Source organism: Zonotrichia albicollis, chromosome 11 (genome assembly GCF_047830755.1).
Source record: "Zonotrichia albicollis isolate bZonAlb1 chromosome 11, bZonAlb1.hap1, whole genome shotgun sequence".
Classification (NCBI taxonomy): Eukaryota; Metazoa; Chordata; class Aves; order Passeriformes; family Passerellidae; genus Zonotrichia; species Zonotrichia albicollis.
In genome coordinates, this window is record NC_133829.1 from 503187 (window position 1) to 528882 (window position 25696).

A 25696-nucleotide genomic window follows, 5' to 3' on the forward strand; every position below is an offset into this window, starting at 1 on the left:
CTGCCCACCCTCACAGGGAGGAATTTCGCACTGCCCAGCGCTCCGTGCCCAGCGGGAGCCGGGCGGTGCTGGCGCTGAGGGCGCTGAGGGCGGGCCCGGCCGGCCGGCCCTGCGCGGGCGGGAAGCGCCGCTCCGCCCCGCGCGCGCCATGGCGCTGTCCCAGCCCGGGCCGCGGCAGCTCGAGGAGGCGGCAGCGCACCGCCGGCAGCAGCTGCAGGTCCGGGAACGCGGGAGGAGAGGCGCTGGCATGGGAGGGGACCGGGGGCTGCCAGGAGAGGGGACACGAGAGGAGCTGGGCTGTGAGGGGAGAAAGTGGGGGAGGTGAGGAGCGGGGCGGGCCGGGTTCAGGGCCCGCCGGTGCCGGGGGTCCGCCCGCGGGTCCCCGCCGACTCCCGTTCGTCTCCGCAGGAGTCCTCCTCGCCCGGCCCCGCCGACTCCCGTTCGTCTCCGCAGGAGTCCTCCTCGCCCGGCCCTGCCGAGCTCCGTTCGCCCCATCAGGAGTCCTCCTCGTCGGGCCCCGCCGAGCCCCGTTCGCCCCATCAGGAGTCGCCCCCGGAGGGTCCCGTCAAGCCCCGTTCGCCCCCGCAGGAGTCGCCCCCGCCGGGCCCTGCCGAGCCCCGTTCGCCCCATCAGGAGTCGCCCCCGCCGGGCCCTGCCGAGCCCCGTTCGCCCCATCAGGAGTCGCCCCCGGAGGGTCCCATCAAGCCCTGTTCGCCCCATCAGGAGTCGCCCCCGGAGGGTCCCATCAAGCCCCGTTCGCCCCCGCAGGAGTCGCCCCCGTCGGGCCCTGCCGAGCCCCGTTCGCCCCATCAGGAGTCGCCCCCGGCGTGCCCTTCCGAGCCTCGTTCGCCCCCGCAGGAGTCCCTCCCGGCGGCCCCTTCCGAGCCCCGTTCGCCCCATGAGGAGTCGCTCCCGGAGGGTCCCCCCGAGCCCCATTCGCCCCCTCAGGAGTCGCCCCCTCAGGAGTCGCCCCCGACGGGCCCCGCCGAGCTGGGGCCGAGCGCGGCCGCGGGCCTGGGCCGGCAGCTGCGGGTGGTGCTGACGCCGCTGCCCGCGGCGGCCTGGCCCCAGAAGCGGCTGCGGAGGGCCCGCTCCCCGGCCCGCAAGAGGCTGTGCCGGGAGCCCGAGAGCGGCCCCGGAGCCCCGCCCGGGCCCAGCTCGGCTGCCCACGGCCAGGACGGGCTGCGGGATGTGGACAGCGACGGCAGCGACGGGGGGGACGCGGCTCCGGTGAGTGCCCGGCCCCCGGTTATTATCTTTATAGAAATAAAGCTTTTAAGTGTTTTTCTTCTGTAGGTGGGTTTTATTCCCCCTTTTTAACGTGTCCCACTTCATTTTACCCTTTCACTGAAGTTTTAAATTCTTTATTGAGTCTCTTCATTATTGCTTTCATTATTAAAATTTTTGTTACAGTTCGCTTCATAGAGTTAATGCCAGAGTAAGCTTTGTAAAGCAAACTGGACCTGTATGGACGGATTTTGTTGTTGATACGTGACCACCCCAATTTGTATGGTCTTACATTTGTTACTACATTTGTTAAAAATAATTTAATTGGTCTAGGACTCACTTCTCTGAGCCCGGGACCCCTCTTGCAGCCATGTAACTGTATGATGGAGAGTGACTGTCTTCTCATTCTGTAGGATGGATACTCCCACCTATCAGCCTATGAAAGGAAAAGACTAAAGAACATCACAGAAAATGCTAAATTCTTTGCTTCTCTAGAGCTGCATGAGGTTTGTATTTGGTCTAAATAGCATCAAAATGCTCTTTCCAAGTGTCGTAATTGCACTGTCATCCGTCCTGGTGTGAAACCCTTTCCTCACTGGGGCAGCTGTATATGAGGAAAGCCATGACAATCACAGAATCCTGGAATGTTTGGAAAGGACCTTAAAGCCCTTCTTATTCCACCTCCAGCTGTGGGCAGGGACACCTTCCATAGACTAGGGTGCTCCAAGCCCCATCCTGGCCTGGAACACTTACAGGGATGGGGCAACCACACTTCCTTTCTTATTATTATAAATAATGGCAGTAAGTTTATCACTGCCTTGAGATAATTGTATTTTATACTGGTTAATGCTTTATGCTCATTATCTATAATTAGTCTCTTTTTTTCTCTTTAAGTCAGCTGCAAGACTTAACCAACTTACCACTAAAAGGCAATCTCGGGTCACTAAAAGGTACAGTACCAGTAGATGAGATTTATTTCCTTGATTCTTCATTGTGGGAGGAAAACAAATATTGGGAAAAGGTGAGGGGGAAAAAAAAGAGAGGGCATGGCCACGGTGCAGGGGAGAGGGTAACCAGTAAAGGTGGAGGAGAAGACATTGGCCGTGCCAGAACAGTGCCAGGTGGAGCAGAAAATGAGCTGAAGCCCAAATAAGCTGTGTGATGGGAGAAGGTGGGAATGGCTGGGTGGGTAAGGAATGAGGAGAGCTGGGAAGGGATGCATCCCAGGGAAACAGGGGTGGCACCTGCTGTGCAGTGCAGAGTGCTCGTGGTTTGTCTCAGTGTCATGGATGGAGGAGCAGGGCCAGGAGGGGCTGGTGCCTGCCAGCTGTGCCCGTGGGTCTGTCCCTAGCTCTGCTCTGGTTGTTGCAGGGCCAAGCCTAAGAAGGCGGAGGATGAGCCGGCGCGGCGGCGATCCATGCGCCTGCTCAGGGAGCCGCCGCTGGACGTTCCCTTGCTGGACAGGTTTCCCCGGCCAGAGGCAGAGGAATATGTGAGATGGGGAGGGGCTGCAGGAGGGGTGGGCGCACAGCAGCTTTCTGAAGCCGCTGCTGGTGACGCTGATGGGTGGCACTGGGCACTGCACTGAGGCGTTTGGGAGCTGTGACACAGGGACAGGAAGGAAGGCTCAGTTCTGTCACCCTGAGTAGGTGCCATGGTCTCACCATGAGCCAGGCAGTGCTCTGTCTCCCAGGCTGATGGCATGGTGCAGTTGGGATCTGCAAAAGGGTCCTGATGTAGAATGTTCCACATGGAGCTGAGCAGCCTTAAATCCAAAGGTTTATTACTCTAGTTTTTATTTCGCTGTAACTTCTGAACTGGTTTTATTTTCCTGGGTAATAGTCACCATCTCTTTGGAGCAGTGATGGAGCAACAAGTAAAAGGAATGCTGTTCTGAGAAATGGGAATTTAAATCTTCCGTGGAGCTGTAGAATAGATTTGAATCTGTAGTAAAGGTCTTGCTGCAGTATCAGGAGAGGAGGAAATCCAGGGAGGCAGTTGTTCTGTGCTGCCAGTGAAATTCTCTTTATTTTTTAATAAGGTTATGATCTCACCTTCTGTTTTTACTGTTTATTTCCTGTCCTAGTGTAGGTGTGTTCTCAGAATGTCTGGTGGGGAAAGTACCAATTCACCTTGTTTGTGGTTTAGTTGGTTTGAGTTACAAAAATTGCCAATGTCCTCCCAGCCTCAGGTTCCAGGCGGACCTTTGCCCATGGTTCCAGAGTACCAGACAGAGAGCAGTAAATGGACAGAGGCCTTACTGAACACGTGGATGAGGATAAGTGAGGTATTATTGGTTTTATTTGTTATTTTTGGATCGTGTAATTTCACTTGGGCTCTGATTTTGATTAGATATCTCCATTCTGTGTGTAGGTGAAGGCGGAAGATGCTGAGCGGGACACACCTGACATAAAGAGGTAATGTGAAAACATTAGCCAAAACTGGGGATTATCTGGCCCCCCTTCCTTCCTTCCCTAATGAATGTTTTGGGGATGGTTGTCATTTTGGTTTCCCAGGTACCAGGAGAGCCTGAGCAGCATGGTGCTGAGAGAGGAGAACATCAGGAAGGTGGTGAAGTCCCGGGTGTGTTCCATGGCCATCCACCCTTCCGAGAGCACCATCCTTGTGGCAGCTGGAGACAAGCTGGGGCACGTTGGCCTCTGGAATGTGGTGAGTGCTTCATGTGCTCCTCACCTGAACAGGTGTGGGGTTCAGGACAGCTGCAGGTGGGGCACAGCCTGGGGTAGCATTTTGTCAGGCTCTTCAGTGTTCTAGGTTTTTTCCATTCTTAGGGATAATCCTTGGTGGTTGTCAAGAGTGATTGTCAGAGTTGCCAGAGTGGCTTTCCCTTTTGCTCTCCCCTTGTATTTTTCTGAAGTTTGAAAGCAGAATCATCTTTGTGGGATGAACCAGAACTTGGTCCAAAATGACCAGTTCAGTTTCTTTTAAAATAACAAAATGATGCAAAAGTTAGAAGAGAAGACACAGGAGATCCTGTGTTCATGCAGTTTGGGTCGCTAGTTCAGCCTGAGCTCTCAGTAGCCCAGTGTGTCCATATTTTGATGTGGTAGCAGAAGCCAGCTGTGCGGGTGTGCCAGGTGCTGCTGTCCAGGCCCAGGGCTGGTGGTGGCTACGGTGGCACTAATTGCAGCAGGAAGTTGCAGCTTTCCTTGATTAGGGACCAGAAGCAGTTGCACTGTTCATATCACCTGTGCTGTTGTCTGCTCTCACCCAGCACCCTCTGCCTCCTCCAAAAAACATTCAAAAGCCAGAGATTTGGCTCGAAGAGTTGTAGTCATTAACAAAATATCTGCAGTGATCAGCACCCGTGTCTGTGGGATCTGTCGTTTTGCAGAGCTGCGGGACAGAGGAAGGAGCCCACACCTTCATCCCCCACAACTTCCATGTCAGCTGCATGCACTTCTCTCCCTGCAACCCTGCTCACCTGCTGTCCCTCAGCAATGACACGCTGCGCTGTGGCGATGTCACCAGGGCTGTCTTTGATGAGGTGAGGCACTGCTGGAAGGTTGGGTCTGCTTTACCAACTCATTCTTTGGTTGTTTTATTAACAGGAAAGTTCAGGTTCTAGTTCCACAAGGACATATGGATCAACACTTAATTAACGTCGCATAAATAGAGAGATGTTTCCTCCTCACCAAAACCCAGAGACAGTCTGCGTTCTCCCACTTTCCAAGTTTACATTTCTGCACATGATTAAAAGCTTCTGGAGCACTGGAGAAGGGAAAGATATCCTTAATCCTTGCTCAGTGTGTGCTCGAGGCCAGCAGCTCTTTGATTGCTGGAACACAGAGGTGATAGTGCCTTGTAGGAGCTCTGACAGGGAATTTGGAGGGTGCTGTCGCTGGTCTGGTTTGGATGGTTAATTATCGCCTAATTATTTCCCCTGTGGAAAGCATCCTTGTTTCACAGAAGGGTTACCTGCACAGCTGGATGAAGCTGTCACATGGGCTGCCTGGTTTTTAGTGAATTGAAGAGGGAAAGGATGGAACCCACAGCCCAGGGAGTGTTTGGGTGTTGGAACAACTGCCTGTTCCCTTTAGTTCTGGTGACATTTAACCTTCCCTGGGCTCAGATCTACAGGGGTGAGGAAGACTTGTCCTGCTTTGACTTCCTGGAAGAGAATGCCTGCACTGCCATTGTGAGTTGCTGGGACGGGCCCGTGGCTGTTGTGGACAGACGGACGCCAGGGGTGTCCCCAGAGCTCTCTGTGGACATTGGCTTCAGGAAGACACGGACAGTCCACGTGCACCCCGTGAACAAACAGTATTTCCTGGCTGCTGGCTCCGTGTACGTACCCAGCCTCAACAGGCTGGATTTTCAGTGCTCTCTGTGCTGGAGACAGCTGGGGCTGAGGAGTTTCTCAGCCTCCATTTACAGTCAGGGCTGTCTTGGTCCTTTTAGAAAACAACTTTTCAGTCCTTAGCAGGATTTAAGGTGGGATTTGGTTTGATTTCCCAGATAAATGGGAATCAGATGGGCCCTGGTGGGTCTTGGCACAGAGGGACTGTGGAGGGCTGGTTGGGGAGGGTGGTTTTGGTGCTCCCAAAATCCCTCAGAGCCACCGTTTGAGTGGATATTGAAGCTCTGAACCTGCTCCCACACAGCCTGCCATGCTCTGGAGCTTTTTTGGTGAATGAAGGATAATTACTGAAGCGTTTGTGGTACCTTTGCAGGGACGTTTGTGTTTTTGATGTTCGGTACCTTCGGAACACCAAGGAGAACAAGCCCCTGAGCTCTCTGACAGGACACACCAAAAGCGTGGCCTCGGCCTATTTCTCACCTGTCACTGGCAGCAGGGTGGTGACAGTGTGTGCTGATGACCGGCTGAGGTAAGGCTGTGGAAGGAAGAATCCTCATGGAAAATACCAACTGTTTGGGTGATTTATTGTCATTATTATTATTATTATTATTATTACTTTATTACTATATTACTATATTAATATTACTATATTATTATTATTATTATTACTATTATTACTTCTCCACCTGACCCATCACTGACCACCTTCTGTCTTTATCACTTTAAAAAAATGATAAAAATTTACGTGCATTAACATTTTTAATGTAGTTTTTAATGGTTTTTTGCTTTGGTTGTTTTTTTTTTCTAATTCTCATTTTCCCTCAGGATATTTAAAAATAAAAACATACAGGTACTTGTTATCTTTAAAAAACAAACAAAATGAAAACCCACAAAAACAGCCAGCCAAAACCTGGCTGGTGAGCACAAACACAAAATGCTCAGAAATGAAATTTCTTTGTAGCTGGTACTTGAAATAATGATGATATCAGCTCTTCTGTAAATAGCCTACCATTTCATCATTTAGGCTGCTGTGAGTTGCTTGTGTTAGACGTTCTTTTTCTCCTTTGTGACTGCAATTTAGATGATTACGTGATTTAGTGTGGGCTGGGCAGTTTTTGCCCTAGAGGGGTGAGACCCCCAGGTTCAGGAGGTGGAGGAGCAGAGGCAGGATGCTGGGCTGGCCTTTGGGCTCTGCAGCCCCTCCTGCAGAGCTGCCAGCCAGGTGGGCTGCAGATCCAGCTGGCAGCAAACCCAGTTCTGAGCACATGCAGTGGTTCCAGCTGGGATGGTTCCAGCTGGGGTGCTGGTGCCCATGGCCAGGCTGGCTGGCTGGGCACACTCCTGGGCCCCAGGAGCTGGAGCTCTCTGAGGGAAGGGCTGCCTTTTTAGCACAGGTTCTTGGTGTTAATGTGCTCTTCTGTGCCCAGGGTCTACGACACCACGTCCTTGTCATCCACTGTCACACTGCTCAGCTCCATCAGGTGAGGACAGCACACCTGGGCCAGGGCAGCGCCGTGGCTGCTCCTGTGGGCCTGGGGGGACGGGACACAGGGAGCGGCTGCCACTGCCAGAGGGCAGGGATGGGTGGGATTTTGGGAAGGAATTGACCCCTGGCAGTGTCCCAAGCCAGGCTGAACAGGGTTGCAGCACCCTGGGATAGAGGAAGGAGTCCCTGCCCATGGCAGGGGTGGCACTGGGTCATCTCTAAGGTCTCTCCCAGCCCACACCATTCTGGTATTCTTGCCCCATCCTGCCCATCCCAGGACAGGGATCTACTGCAGGGATCTGAGCACTGCAGCGTGAGCGCTGAAGGTTTAGAAGGCAAGGGAGCAGATGGGACATAAATGATGATTTAAAATGCTGGATTCACAAGGAGTAACGTTCCTCTTGCCCTGCAGGCACAACAACAACACAGGCCGCTGGCTGACCCGCTTCAGGGCCATCTGGGACCCCAAGCAGGAGCACTGCTTCCTGGTGGGCAGCATGGCACAGCCCAGGCAGATCGAGGTGTTCCAGGACACCGGGAAGTTGCTGCACTCCTTCTACAACGTGGACTGCCTCGGCTCCGTGTGCTCCATCAACGTCGTGCACCCCAGCCAGAGCATCCTGGTGGGAGGCAACTCCAGCGGCCGCCTCCACGTGTTCCAATAGAAGTGCCTTAGGTCTTTATTTTTTACCTCCCTGCACTGACTTGGTTCATTCTGTATTAAGCAGTTCCGAAGCTGACTGTTGTTTCTCAGGACAGAAATGTACTTTTAAAGTCTTAAAATAAATAGTTTAAACTGCCTTTGGCACACATGTCTTCCATGGAAATAAAAGTGACCCTTGAGCCCCCAGCTCCCTCAGCCGCTCCTGGCTCTCCAGCCCAGGACACTCTGCAGCCCCTGGTGCCTTCCTTGTAGTGAGGGGCCCAAAACTCCTGGGTGCATTTGTGAAATTGTGCTCCTGGATGCAGAGACGTGCGAGGGACTCACCTGCAGCTCTGGAACTCTCACTCCAGTGAGAAGCTGCTAAAAGACCAGATTTCTCACACTTTGAGCTGTTTCATAAGAAAAATCAGAATCGCTGAACAAAGCTCATCCCAACTCTTGCTTTTCATGATATTTAAATATTTATTTAAATTTAAAAATACTTTTCATGGCACCAATGATTTTATGCTAACTAAGGTATTGGATATGTAGAAAAAGGTACATTTTGAAGGAAAAAAGAATGTAACTTACAGTATTTGGCACATGAAAGGTTAATCTCTAGGTTTTCTTTATGAAAACTAAGAAATTCACATTTTCAGGTATTTTACTGTCTACTGCTGAAAGATGCAGTATGCTAGGACGAGATTCATGGGTTTCTGCTCTCAGAACCTATGGAAACAACATTTTGATAGAAAGACGGGCAGAACTAACAGGGCCTGAAACACACGACAGGATCTGGGACCGACGGGAGAAACGTACAACGGAAAATCACCAATTCTCGTGGTTCTGCAGTAAAACGCTGGGGGACAACGGCAGAGGTGACCTGGGGCTGGCACAGAGCGTCACCCGAGGAAAGCCACGGTGGAGGGGCCCAGCTGGGGCTCGGAGGACGTGTCCGAAAAGGATGGAGCTGTGCTGTCACACGTCACACAGAACATTGCAGTGAGGAGAGGAGGAGGAGGAGGAGGAGGAAGGACGACACTGCAGCGTTAACCCGGGGTAAAAAATGTCAGCGTCGGGACGAGCACAACTGCATAGAAACATCAGCGCTATGGGCTGAGGTAGGAACACTACACTAAGAGTTAATTCTGCTATGTTGCATAAAACAGGATTATCATGTAAAAAAACTGCTCCTCCGCCTCCTGGAGCCTTCCCTGGGCTCCTGGAGCATTCCCTGGGCTCCTGGAGCATTCCCTGGCTCCTGGAACTTCCCCGGGGCTCCTGGAGCCTTCTCTGGGCTCCTGGAACTTCCCCGGGGCTCCTGGAGCCTTCCCTGGGCTCCTGCCGCGCTCCGGAGCCGGGGCTGGAGCCCACCCTCCCCGGGCCTCGTGCTGTGAGCGGGCTGTGACCCGGGCAGGGGGCCTGTGCCCCCCACGGGACCTCTCCCCTTATTGCAGTGACAAGGAGTGGCCCAAGGTCGCCGTCCCGCCCGGCGGTGGGTGCTGGATGCTCAAAGACAACACGGACATCAGGCTTTGTAAAACGGCAGTTATGGCCCCAGCTTACGGAAAAATCTCTCCCTGAGATGAAATTAAACTTGCTCAGCTGTTTCTACCCTTCTTTTTTTTTTTTTTTTTTTCTTTTCTTTTTTTTTTTTTGCTGATGTGTCCGACTTGTCACCCCAACCTAACCAGAACTGGCTGTTATTGCTCCCTGTGGATGGGCTGCTGCTCCAGTCTGGGGGTCCTCACGATGAGTTGGGTTTATTGACTTGCAATCAACGATGGTCGGGGCTAAAGGTGTCCGTTGGCTTCTTCAGTGTCACCTGCGCTTCTGAACTCGTGTCCTCTTGGGAAGAGTCCCAAAAGCAGAGCTCCTTCTGTGTCCCAAACCCAGCAGGGCTCGGCTGGCCTTGGGGTCCCGGCCTTTGCTCTTAAACCATTGCTCACAGGGAACCGCTCGGTACCGGCACCCACGGTCACCCCGTCCGTAAAATAAAAAAAGACTGGATTAGATCTGATAACAAAATAGCATTTCCTTGTTAAAATAGACCTTGAAATGTCTCTCTTTTTTTTTGTTTTGTTTTTTTTTTTTGTGTTCTTTTTGCTTGGTTTTTTTACAAAACAGGTACAACTGGCGGAGGGTAAAGGTCATCCCAATAAATCTGACACAGTCACTACAGCTCCACGCCAGGTTTGCGTCCCCTGGCTTCCATGCTCCCCTGCCCTCGGGAGCACCGATGCTTCAAGGCTTGAAAGACTGGCGAAGGGCCGAGTCCGCAGCAGGGCGAGGGCTCCGGATGGCTGCGCTGCGCTGCGGGGAGAGGGCACGGGGCGCCCCGAGAGCTCGGTCACCTCCGGGGAGGCTCCGGCGGGCAGGGAGGGCTCTGCCAAGCGCTTCGTGGAGGGCGGGGGCGGCGGGCACAGTGCGGATTGAATACCGAAACAGTACACGAGTGTTAAATGAAACCTCAGTAGCACCATTGCTAAAGCTCCTGCGAACGGCCCCGCCAGCCCCGGCCGGGCTGGCAGAGCAAAGAATTCCCCTCTGCTCGGTGCTTCCCCAGTCGTGAGCGTGGGGTCGGGACGGGAGGTGCCGTGCGGGCTCCGGGGCTGGGAGCACGGGGAGGAGGGGGCTCCGGGGGCTGCGCCCACCCTCCTCTTCCTCCCGGAAAGCCGCCTCCTCGGCCGGCCGGGCCCGGGTCGGGAGGGGAGGGTTAGTGAGTGCCGGCGGCAGGTCCAGGCCCCCGCGGTGGCTCCTGCCTTCAGGTGTCAATGAGCAGGTTTACCACGGCGCGGAGCTTGCAGGCAAACCATCGCCTGAGGGGACAAAAGTATTGGTAATGGAACTGCTCGAACTCTGGGGTCTGGCGGATATCACGGAAAAAGGCAGTGTCAAGGTCGGACTCGGTAAGGACGATCAGGAGGAGGAGCAAAACAAAGAGGAGTCCAACTGTCACAAGGAGCAAACGGAGGACACTTAAAAGAAACTTATTCACCTGTTGGGCCTGTGCGGGCCCCAGGCCGGCGGCGCCCGGGCACAGCGCCCGCAGCTCGCCCTCCGCCTCTGCCGCCGGCGTGCCCGCCTCCGACTCCTTCTCCTCCTCGATGCTGCACGGGGCGCCGTTGGCCTGGCGCGACAGCAGCATGAGCTCCAGGCTGTGCTCGGCCACGGGCGTGGGCAGCACGCTGTCGGCGGGGCTGTAGCTCTCGTCCGCGATCACGGCCACCCGCTCGCTGCTCTCGGCGCGGCCGCTGCGCCCCGGGCCCGCGAAGGCGTCGCCGTGGGAAGCCGAGCGCACCGGGGTCGAGTGGGCGCTGTCACGGAGGGACTCCAGGCCTGGGGAGACAGGGAGGGGCAAGGGACACTCAGTAGGGCGCAGGGTTCCTGTCCACGGCCGGGAGCTGCCCGCAGTGCCCCACACCGGCGCGCCCCACGGGACAGAGCGCGGCGGCTGCCCCGGCTTGCTGCTGCTTCTTGTTGTTATTGGTGGTCCTTCGGCACCTGCAGCCCCTTCAACACCACCTGTGACTGCGGTGGTGACACCTCAACACCTGCCTGGCTTGTCACTCGCACCGCCAGCCCCTGGCTGCCAGCCGGGACCGGGGCAGGGTCTGGGCTGTTCCGCAGGCAATCACACACACACGTGGGCTGGAGCTGCCCTGAGGTGACAGTGACAGTGACAGTCCCCCTGCAGCTGCCCACAGTGCTTGGGGCCCCTCTGCCGCTGGCACTGCGGCACCACGGGCACCTGCCCGGGACAGGTGGCACAGTCAGGAACAGGGCTCGGCCATCACGGGGACAGGGATGGGCGGCAGTGATGGAGAGCCCCAGGTGAAGGTGCATAACAGAGGGTCGTGCTGGGCCGGTGGGGGTGCGTGTCCCCCAGCACACAGGGGAGGTGTCCCCGTCACGTGCAGGAGCCCCTGCAGCACACACAGGCTGCTCTGAGCTCCCCACAAACCAAAACCCAAATGTTTTACATCGCTCACACCCGAGCAGGAGCCATGGCAGGAGCTCTGTGCCAGCCCCCGTGCCTGCTCCCAGCCCCGTACCAGGCTGAGCTTTGGTGCTTTGTGCCAAGCAAGTCCTGCCCCTACCAATAGCTCCTCCAAATCCCCAAACTGCAAGAAACCACACACATAAGGGACTTGTTTCAGGCAGTTCTGGCAGGCAGGGGGGGTAGGAGCTCTGCCATTGCAGGGGCCCCAGCTCCAGGGAGGGTGTCTGAAGGTCATGGTGGGGACCAGCTGGTCCCCAGGGCCACCCTGCAGGCGGCTGCAGAGGGACAGGGCTGGAGCTGTCACTAAGGGAAGAGCGCAGTGCACTGAAGCACCTCGACATGCTGTCACCACGGCCCGGCTGCCGGAGGGTGAAGGGGAACACCCGGAGCTCATCCGGCCGCATTCCCGGGGATTTGCAGCCTCTCCTTTGTGAGCGCTGCCCGGGTGAGTGCCACAGCAACGCTGTGCTCCCGGGCAGTGAGGGGGAACGCGCTCTCACCCGGCCAGCTCTGCGCCCTCCCCTCTCATGGGAACGCTCCCCATGGCACCCACTGTGTCCCCGACACGGGGGACAGCCCCTGAGGGGGAGCCCCTGCTCATCTCCACAGTGACAGCAGGGCTGGCCCCCAGACCCAAACCCTGCTGCCATCTGCTCCCACGGGACTGGCAGCAGAAGCTGGAAAATCCTGGAAATCCGAGTCCAGCCCCACCACCAGAGCTGCTCTGTGGTAACAACAACCTGGAGTCCAGAAGACCCCAGCCCACTCCCTGCCACGCATACCCTGCACCCCACATTCCTGCACCCACCAGCTCCCCAGCTGACCACGGCCCCACAGTCCATGGAACCCCGTGGAGCCCCAGGAGCCCCCGGCCCCGCGTTACCTGGCTCAGGTGGGTGCCCAGCGCCGCAGGGATCGCCGTGCCCGGGGGCAGCGGGCAGCAGGGGCAGGATGCCCAGGGCCCGGGACAGCAGCCGCGGCCCCAGCGCCAGCACCCGCACCCGCACGGCGCGGCAGCAGTGGTTGATGAGCCACAGGTGCACGCTGACCCGCGTCCTGATCCTCACCAGGCACTTCACCATGGTGGCACAGGGACACAGGGACTGTGGGGCGGCTCTGCAAGTGGCACTGCGCCGGCCCTGGGCTCTGCACTATTTTGGGCACCCGCGTTCCCACAGGACCCAGCTGAGGTGAGAGTGAGGAGAAGCAAAGGGGTGGAACCAGCCCGGGGTGATTTATGGTGGGAGGTGATTGAATGCACTGGCTGCTTCCCAACGGCATCTGGGGCACAGGCTGTCACATGGAGCTGGGCGGCAGAGGTGACCCCGTCTGCTTCCGTCCCCAGAACTGGCACAGCCATGACCCAGGGATCCCTTGGTGGAATGAAATCCTGCCCATGGGCAGACAGTCCCTGTCCCTGCCTGCATTCCGGGCCCAGGACCAGGATCGGGGTGGCTGTGCTGAGGCAGGGCTGGCCCCATCCAGGGGCAGGGAACAGCCACGTCACTGGGAGCTGGACACTGCTGTCACCAGCAGGCAACACAGCCACCACCAGCAGCGCAGCCACAGCTTTTGCCAGACCTTCTTCCCAGTGCATCCTCCTCTGACACGGCCTCAGCATGGGGAGGAGCAGCCCCCTGCTCCAGCCTGGTGGAACACCGGCTTTGCAGAGGGCAAGCTCCCAGGGCTGCAGCCTCAGCTGGACATTGTGCACGTGTGTGTATCTTCGTGCACATCGTGTGTACCTGCGTCTGTGTGCACACCTGTATGTCTGTGCACACTTGTGTTTGTGTGCCCCTGTCCGTGTGTCCCTGTGTCTGTGTGTCCTTGTCCATGCGCTCCTGTCCCTGCAGGTGCCCCTGTCCGTGTGTTCCCGTGCCCAGCATGCCGGGCAGGGCTGCCCCGTGTCCTACCTTCCATGATGGAGATGTGGACGGCTCTCCGCCGGGTGCGGGGCACGCTGCTCAGCCTGGGGCCGTGCGTGATGGAGGGGCAGCTCCTGCTGGGCACCAGCCCGGCCCTGGGGACAGCAGGGGACAGGGTCAGGGCCAGGACAGAGCCAGCGCTGCGGGCACACGGCAGTGCCCTGGGCACGCTCCCAGCCTGGGCACACGGCAGTGCCCTGGGCACGCTCCCACCCCAGAGCTGCTGCCAGGCTCTCACCGGTGGATCTCGGGGGGCTCCCTCTTGATCTTGGCGCTGGACTCCATCACCTCCTTGGCGACGCGGCCGCTGCAGGTGGGGCAAGAGCAGCAGAGGTGAGGAGAGGAGCACAGCACCCCGTGCACAGCCTGGGCCCCTCCCCACAGAGCTCCAGGGAAAGCAGAAAGGTTTTCTCAGGGGACTGGGGGCGATGGAGAAGGCTGGGCTGGCACCTCTGCCTCCATATTTTGCTGTTTCCTCTGGCACGGGGTGCTGGACACCAGGGGTCACCTCCCCTCAGCTGGGATGGACGTGCCAGCACTGTGCACCTCGGTGAGGGGACACACTGGGGTGTCCCATCCTGCAGACGGGATGTACCCAGTCCAAACTCTCACTCCAGCAGCTCAGCACAGGAATTTAGGGATAATGGTGATTTGTTTCACTCCTCATTATTCTCAACCGTCCCATCCTCCACTCCTGTCCCTCCAAAGCCCCTCCTGTGAGCTGGGGACAGGGGTGGCCTCTGTCACACAGAGACAGTGGCAGAGGTGGCCTGGTGGGGTCAGTGCTGCATTTGGGGATGTCTGGAAGATCCTGAGATGTCCCTGGGGCACTGCAGCCCCACGCTGCTCCCCAAGGAGCGCACAGCAGCACACCCAGCATCTGCTCCTGCCAGGATTTACCTGCACCAGGAATTCCCTGCGCCAGGATTCACCTGTGCCAGGATTTACCTGTGCCAGGATTCACCTGCGCCAGGATTCACCTGTGCCGGGATTCACCTGCGCCAGGATTCACCTGTGCTGGGATTCACCTGTGCCAGAATTTACCTGCGCCAGGATTCACCTGTGCCGGGATTTACCTCACCAAGATTTCCCTGTGCTGAGATTTCCCTGTGCCAGGATTTACCTGTGCTGGGATTCACCTGTGCCAGGATTCACCTACCCCAGGATTCACCTGTGCCAGGATTTACCTGTAGCGGAAGCGGCTCCCCTTGAAGAACAGGTTGCTGCTGGACACCGTCCGCACCTGGCTCGACTTCTCCAACCTGCAACAGCCCAGGAGCGCTGTGAGAGTCCTGCTGAGCTTTCAGAGCATTGAACAGGGACCATTGTGCAGGGACCGGCCCTCTCCAGGGCCAGCAGTGACACCCACGAGCAGGGACTGGCCCTCTCCAGGATCTGAAAGCCCCCCATGGCCTGGCACCTGCAGGGTGACAGGCTCGGCGCCGCCTGGGCAGGTGGGCACTGACCGCAGGGACCATCCCATCTCCTCCCCATCCCGCAGGAGCTGCTCCCTGTCCCCAGCCGTGCCCAGAAGCCCCTCAGGCCAGCCCAGGGCCCAGCAGCAGGGTGCAGGACCCAGCAGCGATCCGCTGCCACGATTAATCACAGAGAGATTTGTAAAGCAATATTGCAATTTCATTTCATGTTCATGTAATGAGGAGTGAAACCTGCTGATTGCAGCTGCTGATTGCAGAATTCCCAGTGGGAATGCATCGCATGCTCTGTCTCGCAGCTTGCTGATTAAAATAAAACTCATTACCAGGCACAAAGTGGCCTGGGTTAAGGATGGCATCAACAGGATGCTGCTGCTTGGCATTCCCAGCTTCGTCCCAGATAATTAGTGATAATTTCCTGATGGGAGTTTGCTGGGGAGGGATGAGCACAGAGGGGCTGGGAAAGGAGGGCAGAGACCCCATCCAGGGCAACAATGCTTTTGGTGGCTTTGCCAGGGCCACTGGGACAGGGTGCCACATGGCCTGTGAGTGACCACTGGGACAATGTACAGTGAGTGACCACTGGGACAAGGCACCACATGGCCAGTGACCAACCCCACAGGTGGGCACCAGCCCACGGGGGTGCAGTTCGCCCCACAAAGCAAGCAGCACGTACTTGTAGAAAGCCTGGTTCTCGATCCCACACTTCCAGAGGTGTTTGCAGGCTTCTGGTGTCGGGGCAAAATAGGTGAGAACAATTTTCTTCTCCTAAAGGGGACAGACAGGGAGTCAGGGGGAGGACAGGGAGTGGCGCTCATCCCACAGACAAAGAGTGGAGCAGACAGAGCTGGAGAGTGGCACTGGCATGGACAGACCCTGCTCTGGAGCCATTTGGGGTGCAGGGATCAGCCTGGTGCAGCAGCTGGCGTGAGAGATGTGCCTGCTCTGCTCCCAGCCTTTGGGAACAGCCAGAAACACTGGGGATTTTAAAAATTCCTGCTCCTGTGGAGCCAACCCCAGCCAGAGGAGCTCTGGCTGAGTGAGGGATGGTGGCAATGAAGGAGCACCTTGGGAATAACCCGAGGGAGGGCATGGCCAGGAGCTGAGGGGCCCTGTGTGGCCTGGCCTGGGGTCCAGTGCCCACCTTGGGGCAGCAGCAGCAGCAGGAGCTGACCCCAGCAGGGGCACAGAGCTGCAGCTGCTGTCCCCATGCCCCTGCCCTGCAGGTGATGCTGCTGTCCCATTCTGGAGAGCCCACCGTGCCCAGGGTGTCCTGGGGAGGGGCAGCACTCACCTCCTTCTGGCTTACGTACAGATAGAAAGTCTTCCCCTCGAATTTCATCTTGGTCACCTCGTTCCTGGAGGGACAAGGACAGGCAGGTGGGAGCTGTGCCAGCCCAGCCCGGAGCCCACCAGCACCCCCGGAGCCTGAGGAAGTGAACTCACACTGGCAGTGAGCTCACCACCCGATGAAATGAGCTCACCACCTGATGAAATGAGCTCACCACCTGGCGAAATGAACTCACCACTTGATGAAGTGCACCCTCTTGTTGCCCTGCAGCACGACGAAACCAAAGGGGGTGAAGGCCAGGAAGGCGGCGTTGCCGGACACGTCCTGCAAGGCAACAGCCAGGGCTCGTGCAGCTGCTGGCCACCAGCACAGCTGGCACGCCACTGTCCCCTCTGCCCCACAGCCGGGCACCGCACTGCCCTGGGCGCCACAGCTAGCTGTGATTGTCTACATTAAATGCCATATTGGCATTTATAGAATTCCTGCTATTAATATAATATGTTATAAAATGTGTATTTTTATATATATTATATAACATAATTATTTAGTTATAGATATTTTATATATTATTTATTTATATACATATATATATGTATGTGTATCTACTTATGTATATATATATATATTGTAACTATATTACTCCATGTAGGTATATATAATTATTATGTAGATATATGCTATTTATTTGGTACATATAATTGCTATAATATTTATAGTTTAATATGGTTATTTATTTATATTATCACAGAATATTCTGAGTCACAGTTATCTGTAATTGTCTACATTAAATGTCGTATTGACATTTATAGAATTCCTGCTATTAATATAATACCATGTTATAATTGCTGCAATTAATGTGCATGTTTATATATCTATTTATATTGTACCTATATCTAATTATTATATATAAGTATATATAATTATTATACATATATATGCTATTTATTTGGTATCTATAATTACTATAATATATATAGTCTAATTTAGTTATTTATTATATTATCACAGAATATCCTGTGTCGGAAGGGACTCACAAGGATCGCTGACGTCCAAGTCCTAAATATATATATATTATATATAGCAATTAGCCCAGAACACGATAACCCCCAGCTGTACTCGCCTCCCTGGGAGCCCTGCCCAGCCAGTGCCCGGGTGGCACCGAGCCAGTCCACAGCCAGCAGTCAGTGCCAGCCCTTAGCCCAGCCCCAGGGACTCCTGGGGACAGGCTGAGCTCTAAAACCCCAAAAGCTGTGGGTCAGCAGCACTGCTGGATCCATGCCTGGGGGTTTGGCCAGCAGATCCCCAGAGGGATTTTGAGGGTGCTTAGGAGCAAAATCATCTGAGCTGCCAAGGCTGGATGGCCAAAGGAAGGCAGAGAGTGCTGAGCCTCAGCCCCACACCTGCACACCCAGGGGCAGCCCAAACTCATCCCCAGATGGCACAGGAGGGACATCCCCAGCTGGCACAGCAGGGACGTTCCTGCCTGGCACAGCAGGGACGTTCCTGTGTTCCTGTGCCCCAGCCAGCCACTGCTCAGGCCTGGCTGCACAAAGGGCTTGGGCTCATCCCAAATGTGGGAAAAGCTCCAGGGAAGGAAGCAGAGTCTTGGCAGAAGGGTTTATCCTCCTGGGGGTACCAGACGGGCACAGGTCCCCACATGGGCTCAAAAAGATGTGTGGATGTGGCACTCAGGGACATGGAGAGCGGTGGCTTTGGGGGATGGCTGCATTCTATGGCCTCTGAGGGCTTTTCCAAGCAAAACCATTCCATGGCTCTCTTTGGCCAGGCCAGAAGCTCTGTCCATCACAAGAAACAGAGAAACAGAGGGACCCCTGCTATTCTCTCACACACAAACCCCACATTCCTACAGGGATTTACACACAAAACAAGCACCAAGGGCAGCCCAGGACTCAGTCAGCCCTGCTTAAGAGAGAAAGATCTTTCTCTGTGTTTGTTTTTTGGGGGAGAAATCTACGATGAGAGTACCATGAAAACTTCAGGCAGGATTGAGTCAAGGGACACTGAACTGAGGATGGCTGCTGAGGGAAAAACCCCTCATCCAAACTTGTCCACTGGGGAAAAGAGAACAGAGGAATCAGCTTCATTTAGCTTTGGTTTTCAGGTCCTTTAAACACATTAACAGCAGCTCTTGATGAATTAGGCAAATTCTGCTGATAGACATACAGGAGTGTATGTTTGTCCTCATAGGAACATTAATTAGTGTAGCTCAAATATGTTCAAAAGGTTCTTGAAGTGAAGGATGGCAATTACCTGATCTAGCAGCAAAGGTCACAGGTGGGTGGCTGCTGGCAGGACCACTGCTCCAGAGCAAAGCAACCTCTTGGGCATTCAGAAACTGCCCATAAACGGGGAACCCCCCCAAATTTACTGCAAATGTGTGTTTATGTGGCACAATCCAGGGGAAAAGCCCCAGGGAAAGCCCCAGCACAGAGTTTTCTGTTTGCTCTGTATCCCACGTCCATCTGCATGTGATGGCATTACCAGGGAGCAGAGAGCCACATCCTCAGTCAATAAAGAGCATTTCCAGCAGCAAACGGGATTATGGGCTGGGCAGGGCAGAGGGATGGGCTGTCCCAGCCAGATTAGTGCCTGCTGGCTCCTCAGCCACATCTCTGACCTTGCTCTTGCCTCCATTCCTGCTTCTGCAGGAGGGCATCGACCACCCTGCCACGGCTGTCTGTGCTGGAAACGCTCTCCTGGAGCTGCCCTGGGGGCTCCAGAGCACCCACCTCCCCTGTCCCCTCATGCTCCCACCCTGGCCAGGGACGGGCTGAGGATGAGCAGGGCTGGTGGCCCCAGCACGGCCCCCTGGGCACGGCCCCAGGGCTGCTGGTGGGTGACAAACGCCCTGGGGACAGTGCCCAGCACCTCAGCGGTCATCACTGGCCACAGAGAGGAGCCCAAGCCCAGCACAGCCTCAGGAACGGGTTCAGGAGCTGCTTTACCTTGCACGGGTGTGGGTCGACCCCGTAGGTCTCCAGAGTCTGTGCTTTCCTGAGGAAGTTCAGCTCCGAAGTGGCCGGAGTCTGCCCACTGCAGGGGGAACAGAGAGCATTCCATGGCAGGCAGGGAGGCGAGAGGCAGGGCAGGCACTCTGGGAACGAGGGAGCATCACCACAGCACGCTCCCACTGCACTGTTATGGGATCAGCCTGGCCCAGCCTCTCTGCCAGCTGCACCCACAGCAGCCACACTGAGCTGGCAGCCCTGGCAAGGGTCAAAAGGCACCTGCCAAATGTAGGGAAGGATTCCCTGCTTGCAGCACAAACACTGGGGGGAGCTTGGTGGCAGAGGGCAGCAGCCCCTGGCACGTAAGGACACAGCTCTGATGGGTTTTTGGGAAGTCAAACCCACCTCCCTCCCTGGGAACCCTTCAGGACACAGCTGCAGAGGCAGTGCCATGGGATAATGGGGATGGCTGAAGGTCTGTACACCTCATGTCCCTGGAGAGGGATGAGGGCAGCAGGGTTTATGAGGGGTCCCTGTCCCCACGAAGGTTCCTGTCCCCATGAATTTCACTGCCCCCATGAAGCCCTCTGGGCCATTCTGGCTGAGGCAGGAGCAGGTCCCAGCTGGATGTGACACACGAGTGACAATCCCAAAGGGGCACAGAGGTGCTCTGGGTGCCGCTGACCCCGCAGCTCCCCTACCTCAGCTCTGACTTGTGGATCTCTGCGATTTTCCTCTCCAGCTTCTCCGAGTGCTTGGGGAAGAACTGGAACTTGGAGCTGTAGCCCTCTGGGTGCTTCCCCGGGTCGTAGTCCCCAATCTCAGCTGGTGGGAGACAGATCCAGTGGGGAAGAGCGGCAGGAACAGAGCACAGCGTGCATCCCCATCCCCATCCCAGCCAGGAATGCCCTCCCACCCCTCTGCTTCCCACTGCAGGCATCCTTTGCTGGGCTTTAACTGCACCCGATTCATTTTGCTGTTTGTGTGGCTGTCACCTGGCAGCAGAGGGTCACCATCCCAAATTTATGAATTTATGAATTATGCAGGAGCAGGCAGGAGGGCAGGGGCTGGATGAGCCCAGGGCTGCTCCTGGGGACACCCAGTGCAGGTGTCGCCTGGCAGGGGAACGCCCAGCACCCATCCTCACCCAGCCAGCCCAGTGGTCAGGGCAGGTGCTGGCAGGGCCTGGCAGGGGTCCTGGCAGGACAAGGCAGTCCCTGCAGCCCCAGAGGCTCACCCTGCAGGATGTAGGCAGCCAGCAGCGCCGCGTCCGACGTCTTGCACAGCAGCCGGCCGTGGTACAGATCCCTCTTGATCTGCAGGAACACCAGGTACCTGGGCACAGGGGAGAGCCCTTCGTTAGGCACAGCTCAGATTACCCAAACAGCCCATCTGGACATGGAGTACCTGCCACCAGGCACATGCTCTCTCCCAGCAGCCCAACGTGGCACTGCTGGGCTGACCCTGGCCAGGTCTCCTGATCTAGAGCCCAGCAGTGCCTGCTGCATTCCCCCTGGGTGTTCAGCTTCCTCAAAACGTGATTTTCTCCTTCCCCAACTTTCTGTGCCCTTCCAGGTCTCGGTGTATGCACCCACACCCTCCTCCGTGCTCGCTGCATCACCCAGGGCCAGCTGCCTCCTGTGCTCCCCATCCCTGTCTCTGGGCCCAGCTAAAGGACAAACCATGTCGGAAAAATTACACATTCCAATAAATTTAAACCTAAGTAACATTTTGGGCTGCGTCATGTGGCGTTTGGGAAAACCTTTAGCTGGTAAAAACATAAGTCATGAGGGAAGGAGCAAAATGGAGCTGCGCTCAGAAATGAATTTAAATAATCAGACTTGCATTCTGCAGTCCTCGGTCACGCCTCATTGCTCAAATCTGAGTTTATGATGAGGTAAACCATTAATTTTCACAGATAAAATACATTAAAGAGAAATCTTGCTATTAGAGTGCAGTCAGTCCAGGGAAAAGGTGAGTTTAAGCCCAGGTTCCAGCTGCAGCTGCAGGTACACCTCAGAGGGCAGCAAGCAGGGGCAGCTCCCCTGCACGGGGGCCTTAGCCTGGACCTGTGGGGATGGCAGAAGGCAGAGCTAGATCAGGGTTTGGGGGGAAATTCTTCTCTGCATTGCCCCCCTGCCATGGGCAGGGCCCCACCACCCTGGCAGAGAAGGATTTCTCCCCATACCCCGCTCAGCCTGGCCCTGGCACTGGGCAGCCAATGCCCTTGGCTGGCACTGCAGCCCCTCAGGTCCCCTGGGAGGGATCCCTCTGGCCCTGGGGGCTCTCAGGGGTCCCCACAGAAGGTGCCAGCTCAGAGCCCTTCCATGCAGGCTCCAGGCAGTCCCCAGGGCTCAGGGCTGCTGGGGACCCTCAGCTCAGTTTCCAGAGCTGCTCCGTGGGGCCCCGGTGTCCTTCCTGCTGGCAGGAGGAGCGGCACGAAGAGCCCCTAAAGATAGAACTGAGGAGAGGCTGTGCTGTGCCGTGCTGTGCTGTGCCAGCCCTGCCGTGCTGCCAGCCCTGTGCAGCGCTGCCCGCGTCACAGGGACACGCTGCTGCTGCTGCTGCTGCTGCTGCTGCTGCTGCTGCAGGATCCCAGGGGGCTGCAGGCGCTCCAGCCCTGCCCAGCACGGCAAGGACACTGAGCTGGGGCAGGGCACAGTGCCTGCCCTGGACTGGAGCAGTCTGAGCAGCAGGGATTGTGCCGTGGAGCTGGGGCTGCGCTCTGCCCTGCAGTGTGGGCCTGGAACTGACTGCACCCAAAGACCAAGCCAGAGCCTTTAACCACAGAGCCCAGGGATGGCTCAGGCTGGAAAGGACGTTAAATCACATCCCATCCCACCCGTGCCATGGCAGGGACACCTTCCACCATCCCAGGCTTCTCCCAGCCCTGTCCAGCCTGGCCTGGGGCATTCCAGGGATCCAGGGGCAGCCCCAGCTGCTCTGGGCACCTGTGTCCACCCTCAGCCTGGGCTCCCCACGAGGCACAGCAGCTCCAGGTGCTCACCAGCTCAGGTGGGCACTCCTGTGCTGCTCCAGGTGCTCACCCAGCTCAGGTGGGCACTCCTGTGCTGCTCCAGGTGCTCACCCAGCTCAGGTGGGCACTCCTGTGCTTCCTTCCCACAGCAGGAACAATCCCAAAGCACTGGGGCTGGCTGGGAAATCCCAGTGGCTCTTTTCTGGCTACAAAGGGAGCCTGTCCCCTGTCCCTGTGCTCCTGCCCCGCTGCCGGGGCTGGGCAGGCCCCTGGCAGTGCCATCCTCACCTGGTGATCTCTTCCTTCAGCGCCGCAGGGTCCGTGGGGTAGAACTTGACTCGGAAGCACATGGTGAAGGGGGGCTGGGCTGCAGAGAGCAGGGACACGTGTCATCAGAGGCCAGGGCTGTCCCCTGCACCCCTGCAGCTCTCTGCTCGAGCCAGGTCACACTGGGGCCCCACCTGCCCTGTTCCCCCAGGTAAGGAGGGGCAGGCACTCCTCACTGCAGGGCCATGGCGTGGGCAGGTCCCTGACAGAGCTCTGGGGAAGTGCCAGTGGCTCTGTGCCCACTGCCCCGTCCCCAGTGTCACCCCCTCGCTCCATCCCTCCCATCCCGCTCTCCTGGGGCTGCTGCCCCGTGCTGCCTGTGGGGCTGGTGGGGATAACCCTGCTCCAACCCACCACAACCCCGTGCTCCTGGCACGGGGGCTGGGAACTGACCCCCGAGGGGACAGCGACGAGAAAATGGGAATAAATCCAAGGTGGAATGAGCAGAGTCTGCCCAGACCTCCAGCAGCACTCACCCCGCATCTGCTTCACAACAGACTTGGTGAACTCCAGCCAGTGCTGCAAGGAAAAGAAGGCAATTAGCGCCGTGACTGGGTAAGGGGGGGAGGATGAGGGAGAGGAGGCTCCTGCTCCGGGTGAGAAAAGCCCCCTGAGTGTGGGAGAGCGGCCCTGGAAGGAGCAGGAGGCTCAGAGCGTCCCATCCACAGTGAGGGAGCGGCTCCGTGCCAGCTCCTGGCCCAGCATCGGCGGCTCCCTGTGACAGCAGAGGAGCCCCGGGAGCAGGAATCGGCTTCCTGTGCCTTGTTCTGATCGGTGGGGAGCGCGGCACGGGGCTGTTATCCACAGCTGTTATCGATAGCTGTTATCGATAACTGTTATCCACAGCTGTAATCCACAGCTGTTATCGATAGCTGTTATCCACAGCTGTTATCGATAACTGTTATCCACAGCTGTTATCGATAGCTGTTATCCACAGCTGTTACCGATAGCTGTTATCGATAGCTGTTACCACAGCTGTGCCCGCACAGCGATTGCCATGCACAGCCCCGGGGCTCCAAGGGCAAGGAGGGACTGGAAGGCCCCGGAGCTCGTTCTGCACCAGCCCTGCCCGGCTATGGGGGCTCTCTCTCACCCTTTGCTTGTCGGGGTCCACAAAGCGGATGCCGAAGTAATCCTTCTCCAGCAGGTTCAGGTGGTGGCACAGCAGGTCGAACAGGTACTGGCCCTTGGCATCTCTCTGCAGGACAAAGGGAGGCAGTGGCAGCCCGGGGGCGGTGGGGCAGAGCTGGGGATGGGTGTGAGGGCTCCGGAGCTGGTGAGGTGACACCGAGGACAGCCCAGACCCGGCACAGCTCCCGGTGGGACATTCTGGGCTCCGGACCCTCCTGCCATCCCACCCGAGGGGCAGCTGAGCCGGTCATGCCCCGTAAGAAGCGATGAAAACCCCCAGGCCAGGTGGGAATGTCCCGATGCCATCCCGGGGGGGCAGTTCCACACCTGAGCCGGCTGGAGGGGAGATCATGCCCTGATAAAAACCATTGTCCCCCTGCAGGATCTGCTCCGCGCCGGCCTCTCCGCACCTGTCTCCACACCCAGCCTGCCGCACAAAGGTGGGTTTGTGCGCTCAGCCCCCTCTGCCCCCGGGCTGCTCCTGTGCAGAGATTTGGCCACCACACCCCCAAAATTCTCCTCCTCCTCTGCCTCCCGTTGGGCCGGGGGCTGCAGCTCCCGCAGCTGTGCCAATGCCCGCGGTTTGAGCCATCACCGCCTCCCATCCCGCTTCCCCGGTGATCCGCTCCCGCTCCGGCAGCCCCGGCGTGCGGAGCCGCCGCATCTCCGGCGATCAAAGGCTGCTCCCGACAGCCGCTGCCTGCCTCCTTCCCCGAGCACACGGCTTGCTGACACATACACGGCACCCGCGTTATCTGATCAAACGGGCGCGTTATCGGATCAAACGGGCGCTCGGCAGCCGCGCACTGCGGCGGGGGAAGCCCTCGGGAGCCCGTGCCCGGGGCTCGGTGCCGCGCAGCAATGTGTTTGTGTTGTAAATAAAGAGGGTTCCGCACCTCGCACGGTGCGCCCGGCGGGATGAGCAGCCCCAGCCCGGAGCCGGGCCCTGTTACCGGGGGTGGAAAAGCCCCCCGAGAGCACCGAGCCCACCCAGCCCCAGCCCGGAGGCACTCACGGACACCGGGGGTGGAAAAGCCCCCCGAGCCCACCCAGCCCCAGCCCTGCCGAGGGCAGCACTACCCGTGCCCCAAGTGCCACATCCGCACGCTGTAAATCCTGCAGGGCTCTCGGGGTCCCTGCTGCTCTCAGGGCCCCCTGAGCCCCTTTTCTCCAGCCCTTTCCAGGCATGCAGCTCTTCCCTGGGCTCGGCGCAGCAGCCGCACGCCCTGGAGGATGCAGGAGCTGCTGCAGCCCAGCCCCGCTGCTGGCCCGGCCCTGCACAGGATGCGGGAGCTCAAACTCCTGAATCATTCTGTGAAGAGACACAAAGAACATTCGGTCATCTCTGCCTCGGGCAGAACAAACTGTGGGATAAAACCTCGCCGCAAAAAGCAGCGGATGTGAGCCGAGGGGGAGACTCTGGCACTCGGAGGTCAGATCCGACTTCACCCGGCTCCAATCCCGGGCTCGACGTTGACTCTTTGGTTGTGGTGGTTTCAAAGACCGAACTTCGGTCTCGCAGACAAATTAATAAATCTTTGCTAAATTTTTGATAGTTTTGGCTCACAATTTAATCATTTATAACAATTTCCAGCTGGACCCCAAGGAAGGAGTGCCAGCCCCACCTGGGGCCGGTGCTGCGGAGCGGGAGGGCGGATGGCACATCCCCAGCATCCTTGGAGCTGGCTGCACATCCCCAGCATCCCCAGCATCCTGAGGGGGGATTGCACATCCCCAGCATCCTGAGGGTGGATGGCACATCCCCAGCATCCTTGGAGCTGGCTGCACGTCCCCAGCATCCCTGGAGCTGGCTGCACATCCCCAGCATCCCCAGCATCCCCAGCATCCTGAGGGTGGAAGGCACATCCCCAGCATCCCTGGGGCTGGCTGCACATCCCCAGCATCCCCAGCATCCCGTCCCTCCTCTGAGCAGATCTCACAGGGACGTGCTCGAGGCCCCTCT

General features: G+C 57.4%; 2 protein-coding genes across 4 annotated transcripts in view; one reads left to right on the forward strand and one right to left on the reverse strand.

The window, feature by feature from the left end:
* Positions 1–73: 73 nt before the first annotated feature.
* WDR76 (WD repeat domain 76) lies at positions 74–9235 on the forward strand. 2 transcript variants are annotated; one of them, XM_074549055.1, is made up of 13 exons: positions 74–217; positions 454–1230; positions 1641–1733; positions 2122–2177; positions 2599–2719; positions 3413–3514; positions 3601–3644; positions 3744–3897; positions 4583–4735; positions 5321–5535; positions 5922–6077; positions 6976–7029; positions 7447–9235. In XM_074549055.1, the coding sequence occupies exons 1-13, from the start codon at positions 149–151 to the stop codon at positions 7697–7699; spliced, it is 2247 nt and encodes a 748-aa protein (XP_074405156.1). In that variant the 5' UTR covers positions 74–148; the 3' UTR covers positions 7700–9235. The 2 variants fall into 2 exon arrangements, with proteins under 2 accessions (XP_074405156.1, XP_074405157.1); XM_074549056.1 differs by having other exon boundaries at positions 105–217; positions 499–1230.
* A 59-nt stretch (positions 9236–9294) lies between these two features.
* FRMD5 (FERM domain containing 5) overlaps positions 9295–25696 on the reverse strand; it is a 49164-nt gene continuing 32762 nt past the window's right edge. Inside the window, exons 2-15 of one of the 2 annotated variants that reach the window (XM_074549058.1) lie at positions 23696–23800; positions 23079–23121; positions 22564–22642; positions 20536–20633; positions 20000–20123; positions 19296–19383; positions 16565–16653; positions 16333–16396; positions 15715–15806; positions 14793–14867; positions 13844–13912; positions 13594–13700; positions 10676–11016; positions 9295–10496 (exon numbers count right to left, since the gene is read on the reverse strand). In XM_074549058.1, the coding sequence (XP_074405159.1) occupies positions 10449–10496; positions 10676–11016; positions 13594–13700; positions 13844–13912; positions 14793–14867; positions 15715–15806; positions 16333–16396; positions 16565–16653; positions 19296–19383; positions 20000–20123; positions 20536–20633; positions 22564–22642; positions 23079–23121; positions 23696–23800 (1422 nt within the window). In that variant the 3' untranslated portion in view covers positions 9295–10448. Of the gene's footprint in view, positions 11017–13593; positions 13701–13843; positions 13913–14792; positions 14868–15714; positions 15807–16332; positions 16397–16564; positions 16654–19295; positions 19384–19999; positions 20124–20535; positions 20634–22563; positions 22643–23078; positions 23122–23695; positions 23801–25696 lie in introns of both variants that reach the window. The other variant, XM_074549057.1, reaches the window with a different exon arrangement.

Excerpts from the sequence above, each read along its gene's own strand:
- WDR76 (XM_074549055.1), top strand. The coding sequence starts at position 149 with ATGGCGCTGTCCCAGCCCGGGCCGCGGCAGCTCGAGGAGGCGGCAGCG. Across the intron at positions 218-453 it reads ACCGCCGGCAGCAGCTGCAG|GAGTCCTCCTCGCCCGGCCC; the intron begins GTCCGGGAACGC and ends TCGTCTCCGCAG. Across the intron at positions 5,536-5,921 it reads TTCCTGGCTGCTGGCTCCGT|GGACGTTTGTGTTTTTGATG; the intron begins GTACGTACCCAG and ends GTACCTTTGCAG.